This window comes from Vulpes vulpes, chromosome 12 (genome assembly GCF_048418805.1).
Source record: "Vulpes vulpes isolate BD-2025 chromosome 12, VulVul3, whole genome shotgun sequence".
NCBI lineage: Eukaryota > Metazoa > Chordata > Mammalia > Carnivora > Canidae > Vulpes > Vulpes vulpes.
The window spans coordinates 181,783,807-181,800,893 of record NC_132791.1 but is presented as its reverse complement, the minus strand read 5'-3'; the positions used below and the strand labels follow the sequence as shown (position 1 = coordinate 181,800,893).

Genomic DNA, 17,087 nt, shown 5'->3' with positions numbered 1-17,087 from the left:
GTCCCTACCTACATGATCTGCCCCCGACCCCCATTATCTTTGTGACCCCATTTTCTACTCTTTCCTTTTTGATTACCCTGTGCTAGGCACATTGGCTTTCCTGACTGCTTTAATACTCTTCTCCTTGTCTGGAATGCTACTCCCAGATGTCCTTATGACTGACTCCCCCACCTCCTAATATAAGTCTTTGTTCAAAAGTCTTAATGAGGCTTACCCTAACTTCCTTATATAAAATTGCAAATTGATCTCCCCCTTGTGGCACTCCTGATCTGCCTTCCTTTACTGTTTTTTTCATAACACTTAACATTGTATAACCTATTATATAATTTACTTACTTTTTCTTATCTTTTAATTATCATGCAGTAACATTGCCCCCCCCCCCGATGGTGTACAGTTCTGTGCGTTTTAATACATGTATAAATTATTGTGACCATCACCACAATCCTTATATAGGACAGTTCCATGCTCCAAAGAATTAATCACATCTTCCCTATTCCTAACCCTGGCAACCACTGATCTGCTCTTAATCATATATTTTTGTCTTTTCAATAATGGGATCATGTGAGTATGTAACCTTTCACCACTGGCCTCTTTTACTCAGTATGATGCCTTTGAGATTCCTCTAAGTTGCTAAGTGTTATCAGTAGTTGATTACTTTTATCACCAAGTAGTATTCTATTCTGTGGCTGTACTGCAATTTATTTAGTCACCCATTGAAGGAAATTTGGGTTGTTTCCACTTACAAATAAAGCTGCTAAGAACATTTGCGTACACACTTTTTTTTTTTTTAAAGACTTTATTTATTTATTTGACAGAGAGAAAGAGAGTGGTAGCAGAGGGAGAGGGAGAAGCAGACTCCCCACTGAGCAGGGATCTCCCTACGCAGGGCTCGATCCCAGGACTGGGGACCATGACCTAAGCCGCAGGCAGTAGCTTAACTGATTTAGCCACCCAGGCACTGGTTCATGGACTTATTATTCTAAGTTCCTAAAGCAGTTCCTGGCACATACCAGGAGCTCTGTAGATTAGTGAATTGCAGTATCATTTTTAATGGAAAAATATAGGGGTGCCTGGGTGGCAGAGTTGGTTGGGTGCCCTATTTGGTTTCCACTGGGGTTGTAATCTCCACCTGGTGCCCAGCCTCAGGTTCCACGCTCCGCGAGGAGTTTGCTTAAGACTCTTCCTCTGCTTCTCCCCCCTGCACATACTCTCTTTCTCTCAAATAAATAATTAAATCTTAAAAATAAGATAAAATGGAAACGTATAGTAAAACCATAATCACTCTGAATACATTCAGTGTGTACCTTGCCAATCCCTAGACTGAGCAGTCTACTCAAACCCCAAATGACAGGATACTTGAGCTGAAAGACACCTGCAAGTTGAGAATGTAAAAGACTTTTTACTGAAAGTAAAGTATTCCTTTTTAATGTTTCTGGTGGCCATCTATCAAATTCCTGATTTGGAGGAGGAGCTTGGGATGAGGTTGTGGAGAAACCTTAGGAGAATACTTTAACAGTGATGTCACCATAACTCATTTGTGAGTGAAATGACAAGCCAGCTCTTCCACCCTCAGGATAACCCAGAGACAAATTTGTTTGCAAAACCTGGGGAAGATAATGGCACATTGTCTGATCCATTAGTTTCACTTAAACTCACAGTAAAGGTCACCAGATTAGGTAAGAAAAAGATAAGTGTTAGAGATAAAGAGGAAAACTGGGATGCCTGGGTGGCTCAGCAGTTGAGGGGTGAGTGTCTGCCTTTGGCTCAGGGTGTGATCCTGGGTTGGGGGATTGAGTCCTGCATCGGGTTCCCTGCAAGGAGCCTGCTTCTTCCTCTGCCTAGGTCTCTGCCTCTCTCTCTCTCTCTCTCTCTCTCTCTGTGTGTCTCTCATTAATAAATAAGTGAAATCTTTTTAAAAAGGGGAGGAGAGATAAAGAGGAAAATAATTATTATATGAAAGGTTGATGTTTGGAAGGGAAGGGGATTGATTTACTGGAATACTTGCGTTGACAACCGTAAGTTGCGTCTGCACTATGAAGTATCTTTTCACAGCCACATAGGATGACATTCAGGTCAAAATCAGATGCTGCCTAATGCCCCAAACCAGGATCACAGAGTACCTCATTAAAATACATGGACCCCCTGTAAATCTGTTCATTGGAGTTGGAATTCAGTAAGAATCAATTGGATCTTGGATCCCATCCAGTGCATTATAGTTTTTGAAGGCTCAATAAGATTTCATTTTAAGGTGGTTCCATGTTTAAAGTTTGAGCAAAGTTTCAGAATAAATTTTGTTTCTTAAGAGTTTTTTTGTGGGAGGATCCCTGGGTGGCTCAGCGGTTTGGCGTCCGCCTTTGGCCCAGGGCGCGATCCTGGAGTCCCGGGATTGAGTCCCGCCTCGGGCTCCTGGCATGGAGCCTGCTTCTCCCTCCTCCTGTGTCTCTGCCTCTCTCTCTCTCTCTGTGTTTATCATAAATAAATAAATTAAATAAATAAATAAATAAAATCTTTTTTAAAAAAGGTTTTTTTTTGGTATAAGTTATATGGACTCATAAGAATTTCAATTTTTTTTTTTTTTTAATTTATGATAGTCACAGAGAGAGAGGCAGAGACATAGGCAGAGGGAGAAGCAGGCTCCATGCACCGGGAGCCCGATGTGGGATTCGATCCCGGGTCTCCAGGATCGCGCCCTGGGCCAAAGGCAGGCGCCAAACCGCTGCACCACCCAGGGATCCCCAAGAATTTCAAATATACAAAACTATATAAAGAAAAGAAGACAGTCCTACACCTATACATAAGCACTATTGACTATTGATATTTTGATGAAAGCCCTTCCAGACCTCCTTCCAGGTGTGTGTATAGTATATGTATGTGTTTTCGTCACTCTGATGAAAGGGTTATAGTGATGCTCTTAGGGTGAGGGAAGCCTCTTTCATTTTCAGTAAGAGTGATCATGATCAGTACATAGGGGAAAGGAAATTAACTTCATCTAAAACATTGCAAACATCAGTGTTTAAACATTTTGAGGATGATTTACACAACTATCAGGAAAAATTAAGTAATTATGAAGTATATTATGAGTACTAAGTCAACCTGAATGCCATATAGGGGTATAGAGTCTTTACTTTTCCTGCCAGGGATCCAGGTGAGAGTACTATGGTAACTGGAGAGGTCTAATTATAGGACTTAAACAGAACACTGTTAACTTTCCACCTCTCCCATATCTCAGGTAAATTAGAAACAGATGTATATTCAGTTCTTCAGCTATTATGGATGGCTAGTTAGATTGGGATATGAGCCAGTTGTCCTCAACTTGAGTGAAACCACTGCTCTTTCATGAGGCCATGAAATAGGCTGAGTACATATGTCTGTTTTATTTAAATATATGTGCAGTTATCAGTTTAGTGATGCTACTATGTGACTGAATGAACTTCTGAGTAGATCATGAGGGGTCCTTTTTTTACCACTATAATATGCAAGAGTAATCTTTTAGAATGCCTTTAATTTCCTCTGGTTGGTAGCCCAATAGTTGGTATACTGCCTTAAATGTTCAAAAAGCAAGTCTCTGCCATTGGCTGTGACTAGAAACCTAGGAATTTCTGCTAAAGTTCTTGTGATCTAATCCTCTCTTGAAAGCACAAAACTAAAGCATGTATTGAAATGCCTGAGTCAGCCGCTCAAGGGATATATAGGCTGCACCCCTGCTTATTTTTCTAGGATGAAAAAAATCTCCTTGATGACTTGAGGCAGCTAGCTTTTACCTTTTTTTTTTTTTTTTTTTTTAAGATTTTATTTATTCATGAAAGACACACACACAGAGAGAGGCAGAGACATAAGCAGAGGAGAAGCAGGCTTTCTGCAAGGAGCCGGACGGGAAACTTGATCCAGGACCCTGGGATCATGCCCTAAGCCAAAGGCAGATGCTCAGCCACTGAGCCACCCAGGCATCCCTAGCTTTTCCCTTCTCAACCTAGAAATGCATGTATCACAACTGTGCATAGGAAGCAAACACACATACACAAACACATAAACTATATCTAAAAGTTGGCATTAGCATTATTATATTTTCTAGGATTATGCTTAATTTCAACAGATCTTGTTTTATAACTTATAAGGAAATAATTTCACCTTTCTACTGATTGCTGTTAAAAATTTTTAACTTTTGGGACACCTGGGTGGCTCAGTGGTTGAGCACCAGCCTTTGGCTCAGGTTGTGATCCCAGAGTTCTGGGATCGAGTCTTGCATCAGGCTCCCTGCAGGCAGCCAGCTTCTCCCTCTGCCTGTTTCTGCCTCTCTCTGTGTGTCTCATGAAAAACTAAATTTAAAAAAAAAAATTAAAAAAAAATTCTAACTACATGGGATCCCTGGGTGGCGCAGCGGTTTGGCGCCTGCCTTTGGCCCAGGGCGCGATCCTGGAGACCCAGGATCAAATCCCACATCAGGCTCCCGGTGCATGGAGCCTGCTTCTCTCCCTCTTCCTCTGCCTATGTCTCTGCCTCTCTCTCTGTGACTATAATAATAAAAAAAAAAAATTGAAAAGAAAATTCTAACTACTTAATTTAGGGAAGGGAAAAAAAAGGCACATGGGACTCCTGACTGGGTCATTCGGAAGAGCATGTGACTCTTGATTTCAGGGTCATGAGTTCGAGCCCCACATCGGGTGTAGAGATTACTTAAGTAATTAAATAAAAAGAAAAGAAAGGCATGTACTATTTATTGAAATTTTTTAAAATTTTTATTTATTTATGATAGTCACACAGAGAGAGAGAGAGACAGAGACATAGGCAGAGGGAAAAGCAGGCTCCATGCACCGGGAGCCCGATGTGGGATTCGATCCCGGGTCTCCAGGGTCGCACTCTGGGCCAAAGGCAGGCGCCAAACCGCTGCACCACCCAGGGATCCCTTGAATTTTAGTATATGCCTGAAGCTTTTACTTGTTTAGTGTTACTAAACACTAGTAGGTTATAAAGATGAAAACCTCTTAACAGTCAAGTAACTCTGAGTAGAAAATACAATTGGTATTTGAACCAAATCTATCTGAGTCCAAAGGACTATATGTCACCACATCATGCTGTAGAATGAGCTACAGAATGCTGGACTTATATTATCAATATTAAGTAAAAACAAGATGCAAAACAGTAAGCACTATATACTACCATTATGTGAAGTGTATGTCTATATATATATATGCATGTATATATGTACATGTGTATGTTTATTTTTACATATGTCTAGCATATCTAGCATATATCTGAAAGACCATATAATGGTTGTCTCCAGGGATGAGTTTTGGGCTGCTAGAAATCTAGATGTTTTATTATAAAATCTTTTATAAAAAAAGTAAATAAAAATCTTTTTTTTGGTAAGATTTTATTTATTTATTCGTGAGAGACACAGAGAGAGGCAAAGACATAGGCAGAGGCAGAAACAGGCTCCCTGCGAGGAGTGTGATGTGGGACTCGATCCCAGGACCCCAGGATCATGCCCTGAGCCAAAGGTAGAGGCTCAACCACTGAGCCCCCCAGGCATCCTGTAAATAAAAATCTTAAGATCTTTTCTATTTTTTGAATTTTGTCTTATATGCATGTATTAGTTATTCAAAAAGAAACAGTATTTTAAAGACTTAAGTGTGTTTTTAGAAACATCTGATAATTTTTTAGATTTAGAAATCTATTTGTTAGTAAAGTTTCATTGGCTTATAAAGCTCTTTTTAAAGAAAAGTTTATTTATTTAAGAGAGAGAGAGAGCACATGCATAGGGGGAGGGACAGAAACAAAGGGAGGGAATCTCCAGCAAACAACCCCCTGAATGTGGAGCCTGATGTGGGGCTCCATACAATGACCCCGAGATTTATTACCTGAGCTGAAATCAAGAGTCATCCATTTAACTGATTGAGCCAGCCAGGCACCCCGGCTTGTAAAGTTTCCAGTGCTGTGGAATGTTAATACTGACTATTATGATATTGATAAACCTTGACAATGATCATATCTTTCTAGTTTTTAATTCCCATGATACTACTGTAATAACCTACCCCATTAGAATTTGAGAGGGGAGTAGAATACTGATATAATATAACATGATAGCAGGGTTAATGATGACTATGTCTGCATTCAACCATTTACATTTTTAATGACATTTAAAATTTTAATAATCCTCAGTTTGGTTTTTGAAACAAGAACACCATGCCTCAAATGACAGCAGTTGCTAGTCATGACCAGGGTCAAAGAAGTATTTAATGAGTCTTAAAATTGAACTTAAAAAAGTTTGCCATCTAGTAAAAGCTATGTTTTAATTTGGGGCTACCATTAATCAAAATACCTTACCTTGAATACACTTTATTTTTGTATTTGTTTTCAAATCTATAATGATGTGTTAATATAGCTGTCTCCCTTAATAGATTGGGCATTCTTTGAGGGTGGGATCCATGCTTAATTTGTTTTTAGTGGATAGACTAATTACTGGCAGTTGATAGGTAGCTAAAAATACTGATTGAGTTGAATTGAATTTAACTGAACTAGAAATATTTAGCTTAGTCAGGGAAAGAGAGAAATAATCAGTTTTTAGATAATTAAGTTGTTCTCATGTGAGAGATTAAGTTTTTTTCTGTATGGCTTCAGTAGACTGCAAACCAGTTTGTGGAAGTTTCAAGAATTTCTAAATGTTGAGTTGTCTAAAACTAAGTGACACTGTCTCAGGAGGTACTGAATCTGTCACCAGGAGATTTATTCATGGCTGGTCAACTATGGAAATAATCCAAGTATTTATTTATTTGTTTGTTGTTGTTTTGGAAACTTGGGAAATTTTAAAATACTTTTCTTTTTTAAAGATTTTTATTTATTTGAGAGAGAGAGAGAGAGAACATGAGCAGGGGGAGAGAGAGAGGGACAAGCAGACCTCCCACTGAACACGGAGCCCAGTGTAGGGTTCCATGTGGGGCTCAATCCCAGGACCCTGAGATTACAACCTGAGCCAAAGGCAGACACTTAACCGACTGAGCCACCCAGGCGTCTCCATTTGTTTCTTTAACTCATTTTCAAACATATATTGAGCACACACTGTACTAGGTGTTGGATACTAAGACTGAATCCATCATAAGTCCTGCCCTCAAAGAACTCAGACCCAGCAGGTGGTTGGAAGTATTAGCAAAGGATATAACCCAGGGTGCTGAGAGGTTGTGACAGAGGTGTGTTGGTAATACCCTGGGGAGAGTTGACAGGAAAGGTTGCTGAAGAGGTAACTCTGAAGTAGAGTTGACCAGGCAGAGAAAGAGGAATCCTAAGCAGAAAGAAAAATACATGCAAAAGCTCAGAAGTTAAACTTTTTAGAATATAGTAGTGGCATTTCGTTTGGATTATGTAGCCTTTAAGATATTCTCCAATCCTAAAATGCTGTGTGCTGGCTCTTTAACTTAGTGTCTTTTTTAACTGACCAACAGATATTAAATGTATGTGTGTATTTCAGTTGTCATTGTTCATAGGAAGCAAAAACAGTAACCTTCTTCTTTGATTTTTGTTTGTAGTCAAGTTCATCCGAGAAGTAACACCATATATCAAGAAACCATCATTAGTATCAGATCTACCTTGGGAAGGTGCATCTCCTCAGTCACCAAGCTTTAGTGGCAGTGAGGACTCTGGTTCTCCAAAACACCAGAACAGCACCAAGGACAGGAAGGTCATCCCTCTCAAAATGTGCTTTGCTGCTAGAAACCTAAGCATGCCGGATCTGGAAAACAGGTGAGCTGTACCTAAAGGGAGAATATCGTACTCACAGCTTTACAAACTTAGGGACATATTGCAATATTACTCATGCATATTGTTAATAATATGACTGTTGACAACATTATGCAGAGGAAAACATCAGCCTAAGATGAGAGAATAATTTTGGGGGTTCCATATATATCTTTTTTAAAAAAAGATTTTATTTCTTTATTCATGAGAGAGATAGAGAAAGAGGCAGAGACATAGGCAGAAGGAGAAGCAGGCTCTCTGTGGGGAGCCCGATGCGAGACTCGATCCTGGGATCATGACCTGAGTCAAAGGCAGATGCTCAACCACTGAGCCACCGAGGTGACCGTGGAGTTCCATATTTAAATTACTGTACACATACATGTACATATACATATATGGAAAAATTTGGGACAAACACACAAGAAACTTCATGGTGGTTCCTCCCAGCGAGTAAAATAAGATTAGAAGGGTAGGGCAGCCCAGGTGGCTCAGCGGTTTACCTCCACCTTCAGCTCAGGGTGTGATCATGGAGACCCAGGATCGAGTCCCACATCTGGCTACCTGCATGAAGCCTGCTTCTCCCTCTGCCTGTCTCTGCCTCTCTCTCTCCCTGTGTCTCTCATGAATGAATGAATGAGTAAATAAATAAATAAATAAATAAATAAATAAATAAAATAGATTAGAAGGGTAGAAGGACTTCTCTTAATTTCACACTTTTCTGGAATATTAGTACTTTTCTCACTCTGAATTTAATTCATAATTTTAAAAACCTTGTTAAATTTTAAATGTCTCCTCAGATGGAAACTCCTTATATTGTGCATAATGTAGAGTCAGAGATCTGATTATAGATATGGCTGCCTCAGCTAGCAATGTGACCCTGGCAACTTGACATCTCTTGACTTGAGTGTCCTTATTTGTAAATAGAGAGAGTTGATTTTGAATAATTTCTAGTGTCCCTCGCATAGTTCTATAACCATTCAGGTTCTGTGACTTTGTCCTCAGTGATTCTGTGAGGTGATACTGGTAAACCTAGTGTTTGGTTAGAGATTAGGGGGAGAAAAAGAGAGAGAGAAACTTATCCAAAGACCTAGTTAAGCACCAGACTTTATATAATGTACTTTCAGTTTTATGGTCTCTTCTGATCTGAATGTATAGCCAAATACCCAATCAGGATGGGATGGATCACAAGAAGACAGCAGGAAGCTCAGTGACCTTGGGCATTTTTTTGAAGATTTTTTATTTATTTGAAAGATAGAGAACGCATGAACAGGGGAAGCCAGGAGCCTGATGAGGGACCCAATCCCAGGACCCCAGGGTCATGACCCAAGCTGAAGGCAGATGCTTAATGAGCCCCCCAGGTGCCCCAACATTGGGGATTTTAGACCATGGGGACATTAAAAGTCCTGCTCTGTAATATATTGTGTGTGTGGCATACTGGAAAGAGTTGAGCTCTGCAATCAGATAAACCTTCTTGTGGAAATCAGACAATCTTGATTAGGGTGACCTGCTGAAAGGAAGGCTCTGAGCAAATCCTTTCACCTCCACAAACCACCGTATCCTCATTTTTTTTTTTAAAAAAAGAATAATAATACTTAACTCAGTGTGCAGATTAAATGAGACAATAATATGAACCCTTTGCACAGAGCCAGGTTCATTGTAGGTTCTTAAGAAAGAGTGGCTTGCAATTAGTTAAGCATCTCCCTTCGGCTCGGGTCATGATCCTGGGGCCTGGGTTGAGCTCCAGGTTGGGCTCCCCACTCAGCGGGGAGCCTGCTTTTCCCTCTCTCGTTGCCCCTCCCCCTTGTTTGTGCTTTCTCTCTTGCTTGCTCTCTTTCAAATAAATAAATTTTTTTAAAAAGTTTTTTTTTTAAAGATTTTTATTTTATTTATTCATGAGAGACACAGAGAGAGCGAGAGAGACAGAGATACAGGTAGAGGGAGAAGCAGGCTCCATGCAGGGAGTCTGATGCGGGACTCGATCCCAGGACTCCAGGATCACGCCCTGGGCCAAAGGCAGGCCCTAAACTGCTGAGCCACCCAGGGATCCCCCCCAAAAAATATTTTTTAAAGAGTAGCTTGAAGAAGTCTTAACTGCCAATTATGTTTACACATTTTGAAAATTATGTTCTGATATATTTGTATTGATCTTGTTTTCTTTCTTTTACAAGTTCAAGACATTATGGAAATTGTTTCAAGTTACATATAGATTTATTCATGAAAGATTGTGTGCATGTTAAATTATATCTAAATACAACACAGCTTGGTCTTTAAAGAATTGCTTTTTTTTCATAAAGTAAGAATTTAATTTGCAAAGTAATCACTTCTAACTTTTAGATCAAAATTATTTTTTTTCTTCAAATGAAATGCATTTTTGGAGAGCTTTTGGTTAATTATGAACTTAAAAAAATTAGGAAAAAAATAAGTAAGGACCACAAAGAAGGAACTAGAATAGAGAAACAATGTGATAAAGAACAAACAGCAACTAAATTTGTCAACTGGTTGTCAGGCTGAGGAATTTTTTCAGGCTAAGTCTCTTCATTGTAAATCATTTCTGAGAATGAGAATAGGTATTTCTTGTCATAGTCTGTTGTGGCTGCTGTAACAAAATATCATAGACTGGGTGGCTTATAAACAACAGAAATTTATTTTTCACAGTCCAAGAATAGGAAGGATAGAAGTCCAAGATAAGGTGCCAGCAGAATCCGTGTCTGGTGAGGGCCGGCTTCCTGATTCATAGATGACTATCTTCTTGCTGTGTCCTCACATAGCAGAAGAGTCTAGAGAGCTCTCTGGGGTCTCTCTCTCTCTCTCTTTTTTTTAAAGATTTATTTATTTATTTATTCACGAGAGACACAGACTGAGAGAGAGGCAGAGACACAGGTAGAGGGAGAAGTAGGCTCTTCGGAGGGAGCCCGATGCGGGACTCGATTCCGGATTCCGGGATCACGACCTGAGCCAAAGGCAGGTGCCCAACTGCTGAGCCACCCAGGTGTCCCTGGGGTCTCTTTTATAAGAGCGCTCATGACCTAATCACCTCCCAAAGGCTCTATCTCCTAATATCACATCGAGGGTTAGGATTTTAACATATGGATTCAATGGGGCAGGACACAGTCTGTAGCACCTGTAGCGCTGCTGATATGGTGGGGTATTAGAGAAAAAGAAAAGTGTTATAAAGTTTCTACAGAACTCTGAGGTTGTGGGAGGAGGAAGGTGATGTGACTTGGCTGTATTATTGAAGATTGTGCTACTTTATCTTCTACTTAGACATCTTTTAGAGCTCAGTACCTTTGGCCTTTATTAAAGGCCAGGATCACGGGTTGCACACTCTGTAGGATACATACTAAATGCTAAAGACATTTGGTGCATGATCAGGTTTGAAATAGATCTTCAGAACCAATTGGAGACAGAAGTTTGGGTTACAAGATTTGTATCACATCTTGCTCTTCGATAAGAGAGGGTCAGGGACGGGTGAGTGGCTCAGCGGTTGAGCATCTGCCTTCAGCCCAGGGCGTGATCCTGGAATCCCGGGATCAGTCGCACATTCGGCTCCCTGCATGGAGCCCGCTTCTCCCTCTGCCTGTGTCTCTGCCTCTTTCCCTGTGTCTCTTGTGAATAAATAAATAAAATCTTTAAATAAATAAATAAAATCTTTAAAAAAAAAAAAAAAAGAGAGGGTCAGTTTCCTGGACCATGGTATACTAAATGAGGAAAAGTCTTAGAAGATTCAGGCTATTGTAGATTCTCAATCTTAATGCTACAAAGTAATTTGTTTCTCATTTTACTTGAAATGCTAAGATTTATAGATAATTTGCTTTTTGTAAAATATAAATTGTAAGAGAATCAAAGTTATTTCTTTATCACTCCTCCTTGCATTCCAGTGTGCTTTCTGGAGAAAAAGAAAAGCAGTAGAATTAGTGCCTGGCAAAATTATGCAGAACTTCAGTTATGTCCACAGGAGTGGGAACATCTATATGTCTTAGGAGAAAAAAATGTTCAGAACCCATTAGCTAGTCAGATAGAAGTTAGATGATGAGCTTTGAAACTTTGGCCAAGCTATTTCTTTTCTGTAAGCCTTGGTTTCCTCCTGTACAAAATGAAAGCTTATATGCAGATTAAATAAGAGGATGATTGCAAAATTGGCATAGTAAGCTTTCACTATACTATTATTTCATGTGCCATTTGTGTCCTATGACCTTAAATAAATCCCTTAATTTCTCTGTCCTATTTTCTCTGTTTGTAAAATGGACATAATAATGTTTGCTCAACATTAGAACTACTTCAAGGATAAATAAGATAATATCTAGAAAATCACTTGGAGCTCTTTGATCCTTAAATTTATCTCAGCTCTGTCTCAGGAAGATGTCATGACAAGTAACACAGCTGTAACATTTAAAGCCATGGAAAAAACCAATCCATCGCAGGAACAGTAAAAATAAGTTTTGTTAGGACATCTGTGAGCAAAACATTTATCAAGTTGCAGCTTTATATAACTGACCATATTTCTATTTGGAAATTTTAATCTTCAACATAGTCTCTCGTAAAACTCAGAGCAAGAAATAGGCCTAAATGTTCCGTAATGTGGAAAATACTTATTCTGTTCTTTAGGCCGTTGGTGGGCATGTGGTTTCCCAACATTCGTTACTTTTTTCCTAATGTTTTATTGTAAAAGATCTTCCACGTAAAGCAAGGTCAAAAGAATTCTATAGTCAACATTCATTTTCCCACCACCTAGAGTCAACCGTGAACATTTTACTATACCTGCTTTTTTTTTTTTTTAAAGATTTTATTTATTTATTCATGAGAGACAGAGAGAGAGAGAGAGAGAGAGAGAGAGAGGCAGAGACACAGGCAGCGGGAGAAGCAGCCTCCATGCAGGGAGCCGGATGTGGAACTCGATCCCGGGTCTCCAAGATCAGGCCCTGGGCTGAAGGCTTGCACTAAACCACTGAGCCACCCAGGCTGCCCCTATACCTGCTTTTTTTTTTTTTTTTTTAAGGTTTATTTATTTATTATGATAGACATAGAGAGAGAGAGGCAGAGATACAGGAGGAGGGAGAAGCAGGCTCCATGCCGGGAGCCCGACATGGGACTTGATCCCGGGACTCCAGGACCTCGCCCTGGGCCAAAGGCAGGCGCCAAACCGCTGAGCCACCCAGGGATCCCCTATACCTGCTTTTTTTAAAATTTATTTTTATTTTAAAAATATTTTATGTATTTATTCATGAGAGACTGAGAGAGAGAGGCAGAGACCCAGGCAGAGGGAAAAGCAGGCTCCATGCAGGGAGCCTGATGTGGAACTCGATCCCAGAACCCTGGAATCACTACTTGAGCCAAAGGCAGACACTCAACCACTGACCCACCCAGGCGTCCCTACTATACCTGTTTTAGCACAAGTTGACCTATCTGTCTATATGTCACTCCATTTTAATTTTTCTTGATACTTTTCAGAGTGAATTGCAGACATTAATATATTTCCGTTTAAATAAGCATGCATATAAATAAGTATGCATATAAATAAGTAAATTTTGGTGTTTCATTGTAGTTTTTTTTTTCTTTTGAGGAAATATTTACGGATAATAAAATGCACAAATCATACACTTTGACAAATGCATACAGTTATGTAACATAAGCCTATCAAGATGTAGAACATTACCATCACCCTGGAAAGTTTTCTTGTGCCACTTCTCAGTCAATTCCTTCTCTCACCTTCAAAGGCTATTACTGTTCTGACTTTCTACTACAGATTAGTTTTAACTATTCTGAAACTTCATATGAATGCAATCATAGATACTATTTTGAGGTAGAATTCTTTTGCTCAGCATGAGGTTTTTGAGATTCATTTATCTTTTTTTTTTTTTAAGATTTATTTATTCATGAGAGACAGAGAGAGAGAGAGGCAGAGACACAGGGAGGGAGAAGCAGGCTCCATGCAGGGAGCCCCACGTGGGACTTAATCCCAGGTCTCCAGGATCACACCCCGGGCTGAAGGCGGCACTAAACCGCTAGGCCACCGGGGCTGCCCAAGAGTCATTTATCTTACTGCATATATCAGTAGTTATTTCTCTTTTATTGCTGAATGATACTGTGTTATATGAATATATCACAATTCAGTTATGTGTTTTTGCATTGATGGAAACTTTTTAGTTTTTTTTATCTTTTTTTTTTTTAAGATTTTATTTATTTATTCATAGAGACACAGAGAGAGAATGAGAGGAAAAGACACAGGCAGAGGGAGAAGCAGGCTCCATGCAGAGAGCCTGATGTGGGACTCGATCCAGGGTCTCTAGGATCAGGCCCTGGGCTGCAGGCGGCACTAAACTGCTGCGCCTCCGGGGCTGCCCTATTTTTAGTTTAGAGTTAATAAAGTAACTATGAATATTTTTGTAGAACCCTTTGTAGGCATACATTTTCATTTTTCTTTGGTAAAGTCTTAGGTGTGGAATTGCTGGGTAAAATAGTTTAGTTTTCTGGGGCGCCTATGTGGCTCAGTGGGTTAAGCGTCCAACTCTTGATTTCAGTCCAGGTCATGATCTCAGGGTCATAGGATTGAGCCCCGAGTTGGGCTCCTTGCTCAGTGGGAGTCTGTTGGAGATTCTTTCTTTCCCTTTCCCTTTCCACCCCTCGCCATCCTGCTCTCTGAAATAAATAAATAAATCCCTTAAATAAAAGTTTCGTTTTCTGAATGCCAGTCTTTTTTCCAAAGTGATTGTGCCATTTAAATGAATACTGTTATTAATAAGTTAAATACACCAGCAGCGCATGAGAGATTGCGTTGTTCCACGTCCTTGCCAACATTGGTGGTGTCAGTCTTTTTTTTTTTTTTTTTTTTTTTTTAATTTTTATTTATTTATTTATGATAGTCACAGAGAGAGAGAAACAGGCAGAGACACAGGCAGAGGGAGAAGCAGGCTCCATGCACCGGGAGCCTGATGTGGGACTCGATCCCGGGTCTCCAGGATCGCGCCCTGGGCCAAAGGCAGGCGCCAAACCGCTGCGCCACCCAGGGATCCCCGTGTCAGTCTTTTTTAATATTAACTACTCCAGTGGAAAGTAGTAGAATCTCTTTGTGAATCATCTTTCATCTTGATATAAGGGTTTCACTTTTTTTTTTTTTAAAGATTTTATTTATTTATTCATGAGAGACACAGAGAGAGAGAAGCAGAGACACAGGCAGAGGGAGAAGCAGGCTCCAGGCTGGGAACCCGATATGGGACTCGATCCCCGGTTCCCAAGATCACGCCCCGGGCTGAAGGCCACGCCAAACCGCTGAGCCACCCAGGCTGCCCAGGGTTTCACTTTCTAAACCAAAAATTTACTTGACCTGAGAGGGAAACATCTTTTTTTCTGTTTTATTACTACTTTGATCTAGTTTCAGTGTCTAGAGCTGAGAAAAAGTGCTGACCATCAGAATAAGTAAGGAGGAGGAGGAAGTTCGTTCTCTTCTTCCAACTTGAGTTTTCAAGACTTCACTAGGCATTCTCATAGTTCTAAGCTGTTCATTGTGGGAAGTGAAAGCTAAGTAAGTACTGATGAAGTCCAGAGAAAGAACATGCGCCCATTCTTTCACAAATAGCACTGTGGGCAGTGTGGAGTTTAGCAATGACAAGGTGTTCTTAAGTGCTGCTTTCCAGAAATATAAATGTTAATTTGAGCTGGTTCACGAAGTCTTGGTCGTCCTCATATTGGCTGTTTCTCATTTAAAAGGTAAATTTTGGCTTTCTGAAATATTAAAACAATATGATTATTATTAAATATATAAGATATGTCGAAGACAACTAAAAGGAGAAATAAACAGGCTAGACTTACAGAATCCTGTTTCGGTGTACCTAAACATTAATTTGATTCATCTGATCAAAATGTACTTATATTTCTCAGGAAATCCTCAGTGGTTTGACTAGTGGCCAAAACTCTTCACACTGTAGCTGTCTCCTCCTCTCTCCCATGGGCCCAAACAATTACTGGCAGACTGCCTTCAGATTTTTATTAGCAGAGTTTTCATTTGAATTTTTCTTTTAGAACAGCACTAGACTTTCTGAAATACTTTGCCCCCTTTATCAGTTGTGGGGCTCCTTCTCCAAAGGCAAAGTCTTCTGGATCCTAGAATCATCACTCCTGTTTTGGAGTTTCTTTTCAGTGTCTTATAAATTAATATTCTATTTCACAGTCCCTTCTTAAGAAACTTAAATTTCTCTTTCATGAAAAATTGGTGCTCCTGCCTTGTGAACTAATTTACTGTCAATTTTCATCTTTTTCCAGGCTAGAGGTCCTGTTGTCTTATCCTATTTAATCAGGTTTAGTTTTATTTTATAACATTTATTTTCCATTCTTCTGGTTATTAATAACTAGGATCTTTGACATCAAGATTTTCAGAGTTTAGACTGTGTCAAAGGAGTCTGAGAGACTGTCCCAGAAACTGTATGAAGTGTAAAGGCATTTTCAGAAGGTGGAACGTTTTGTGCCTAGAGAAGGATGAACAGATTCCTATCTTTAGTACTAAGTAGGTCAGTAGGAGGAGTGAAAGAAATTTCTCATCATGGTTTTGCGACTGAACTTTTTAGCATGTGTTTAAAGGATGTTAAGCTGGTTATAGTGCCAAAGCAACCCAGTGGAAATAAATAGCCCCAAACAACTAGCTTGATATGGGGACTGAATTCAGGATATCACTGGCTCTTTTCAGTTTAGTGGGATAAGGGTGGATATGAATCTTTTGCTAGGTTGAGGGTGGGGCAGTCACTGAGTGCTGGGTGTGGGGAATGCTGGAACAGACTTGCAGCCAGCTTCTCTATTTTAGCTATGTGCTTTACTCCCACTCCCAGAGTTAACTCATGCTCTAATTCCCCATCCTATTCAGGATTCTGCAACATGGATTGACTGGGATTTCACTCCTCACTTTTCTTAGGTCTGCTAAGTCATTTAACTCCTCTGTCTGCTTGCCAGCTTCCATAATTTTGTTGTAGTTCCCCCTCCCCTGGCTGATCCTCTTCCCCCTCTCCCCCCAAATAAATAAATAAATAAAATCTTTAAAAAATAAAAAACAGATAAAAATGGGCAACAGATCTGGACACCTTAGCAAAGAAGAAATACAGATGGCAAATAATAATATGAAAGATGCTCAACATCACATGTCATTAGGGAATTACAAATTAAAACAATGAGATACCACTACACTTATTAGAATGGCCAAAATCCAGAACACCAACAGCACCAAATGCTGGAGAGAATGCAGAACGATAGGAACTCCTATTTATTGTTGGTGGGAATGAAGAATGGTACAGCAACTTTGGAAAACAGTTTGGCAGTTTCTTACAAAGCTAAACATAGTCTTAACATATGACCTACTACTTGTGCTCATTATTTAC

General features: G+C 39.8%; 1 protein-coding gene across 1 annotated transcript in view; it reads left to right on the top strand.

Annotated features, from left to right (window-relative positions):
* The window catches only part of SNTB2 (syntrophin beta 2), a 110,717-nt gene that overhangs the window by 46,588 nt on the left and 47,042 nt on the right, over positions 1–17,087 (top strand). The window contains exon 2 of the mRNA XM_026011578.2: positions 7,521–7,734. Coding sequence (XP_025867363.2) covers positions 7,521–7,734 — 214 coding nt within the window. The remainder of the gene's footprint in view (positions 1–7,520; positions 7,735–17,087) is intronic.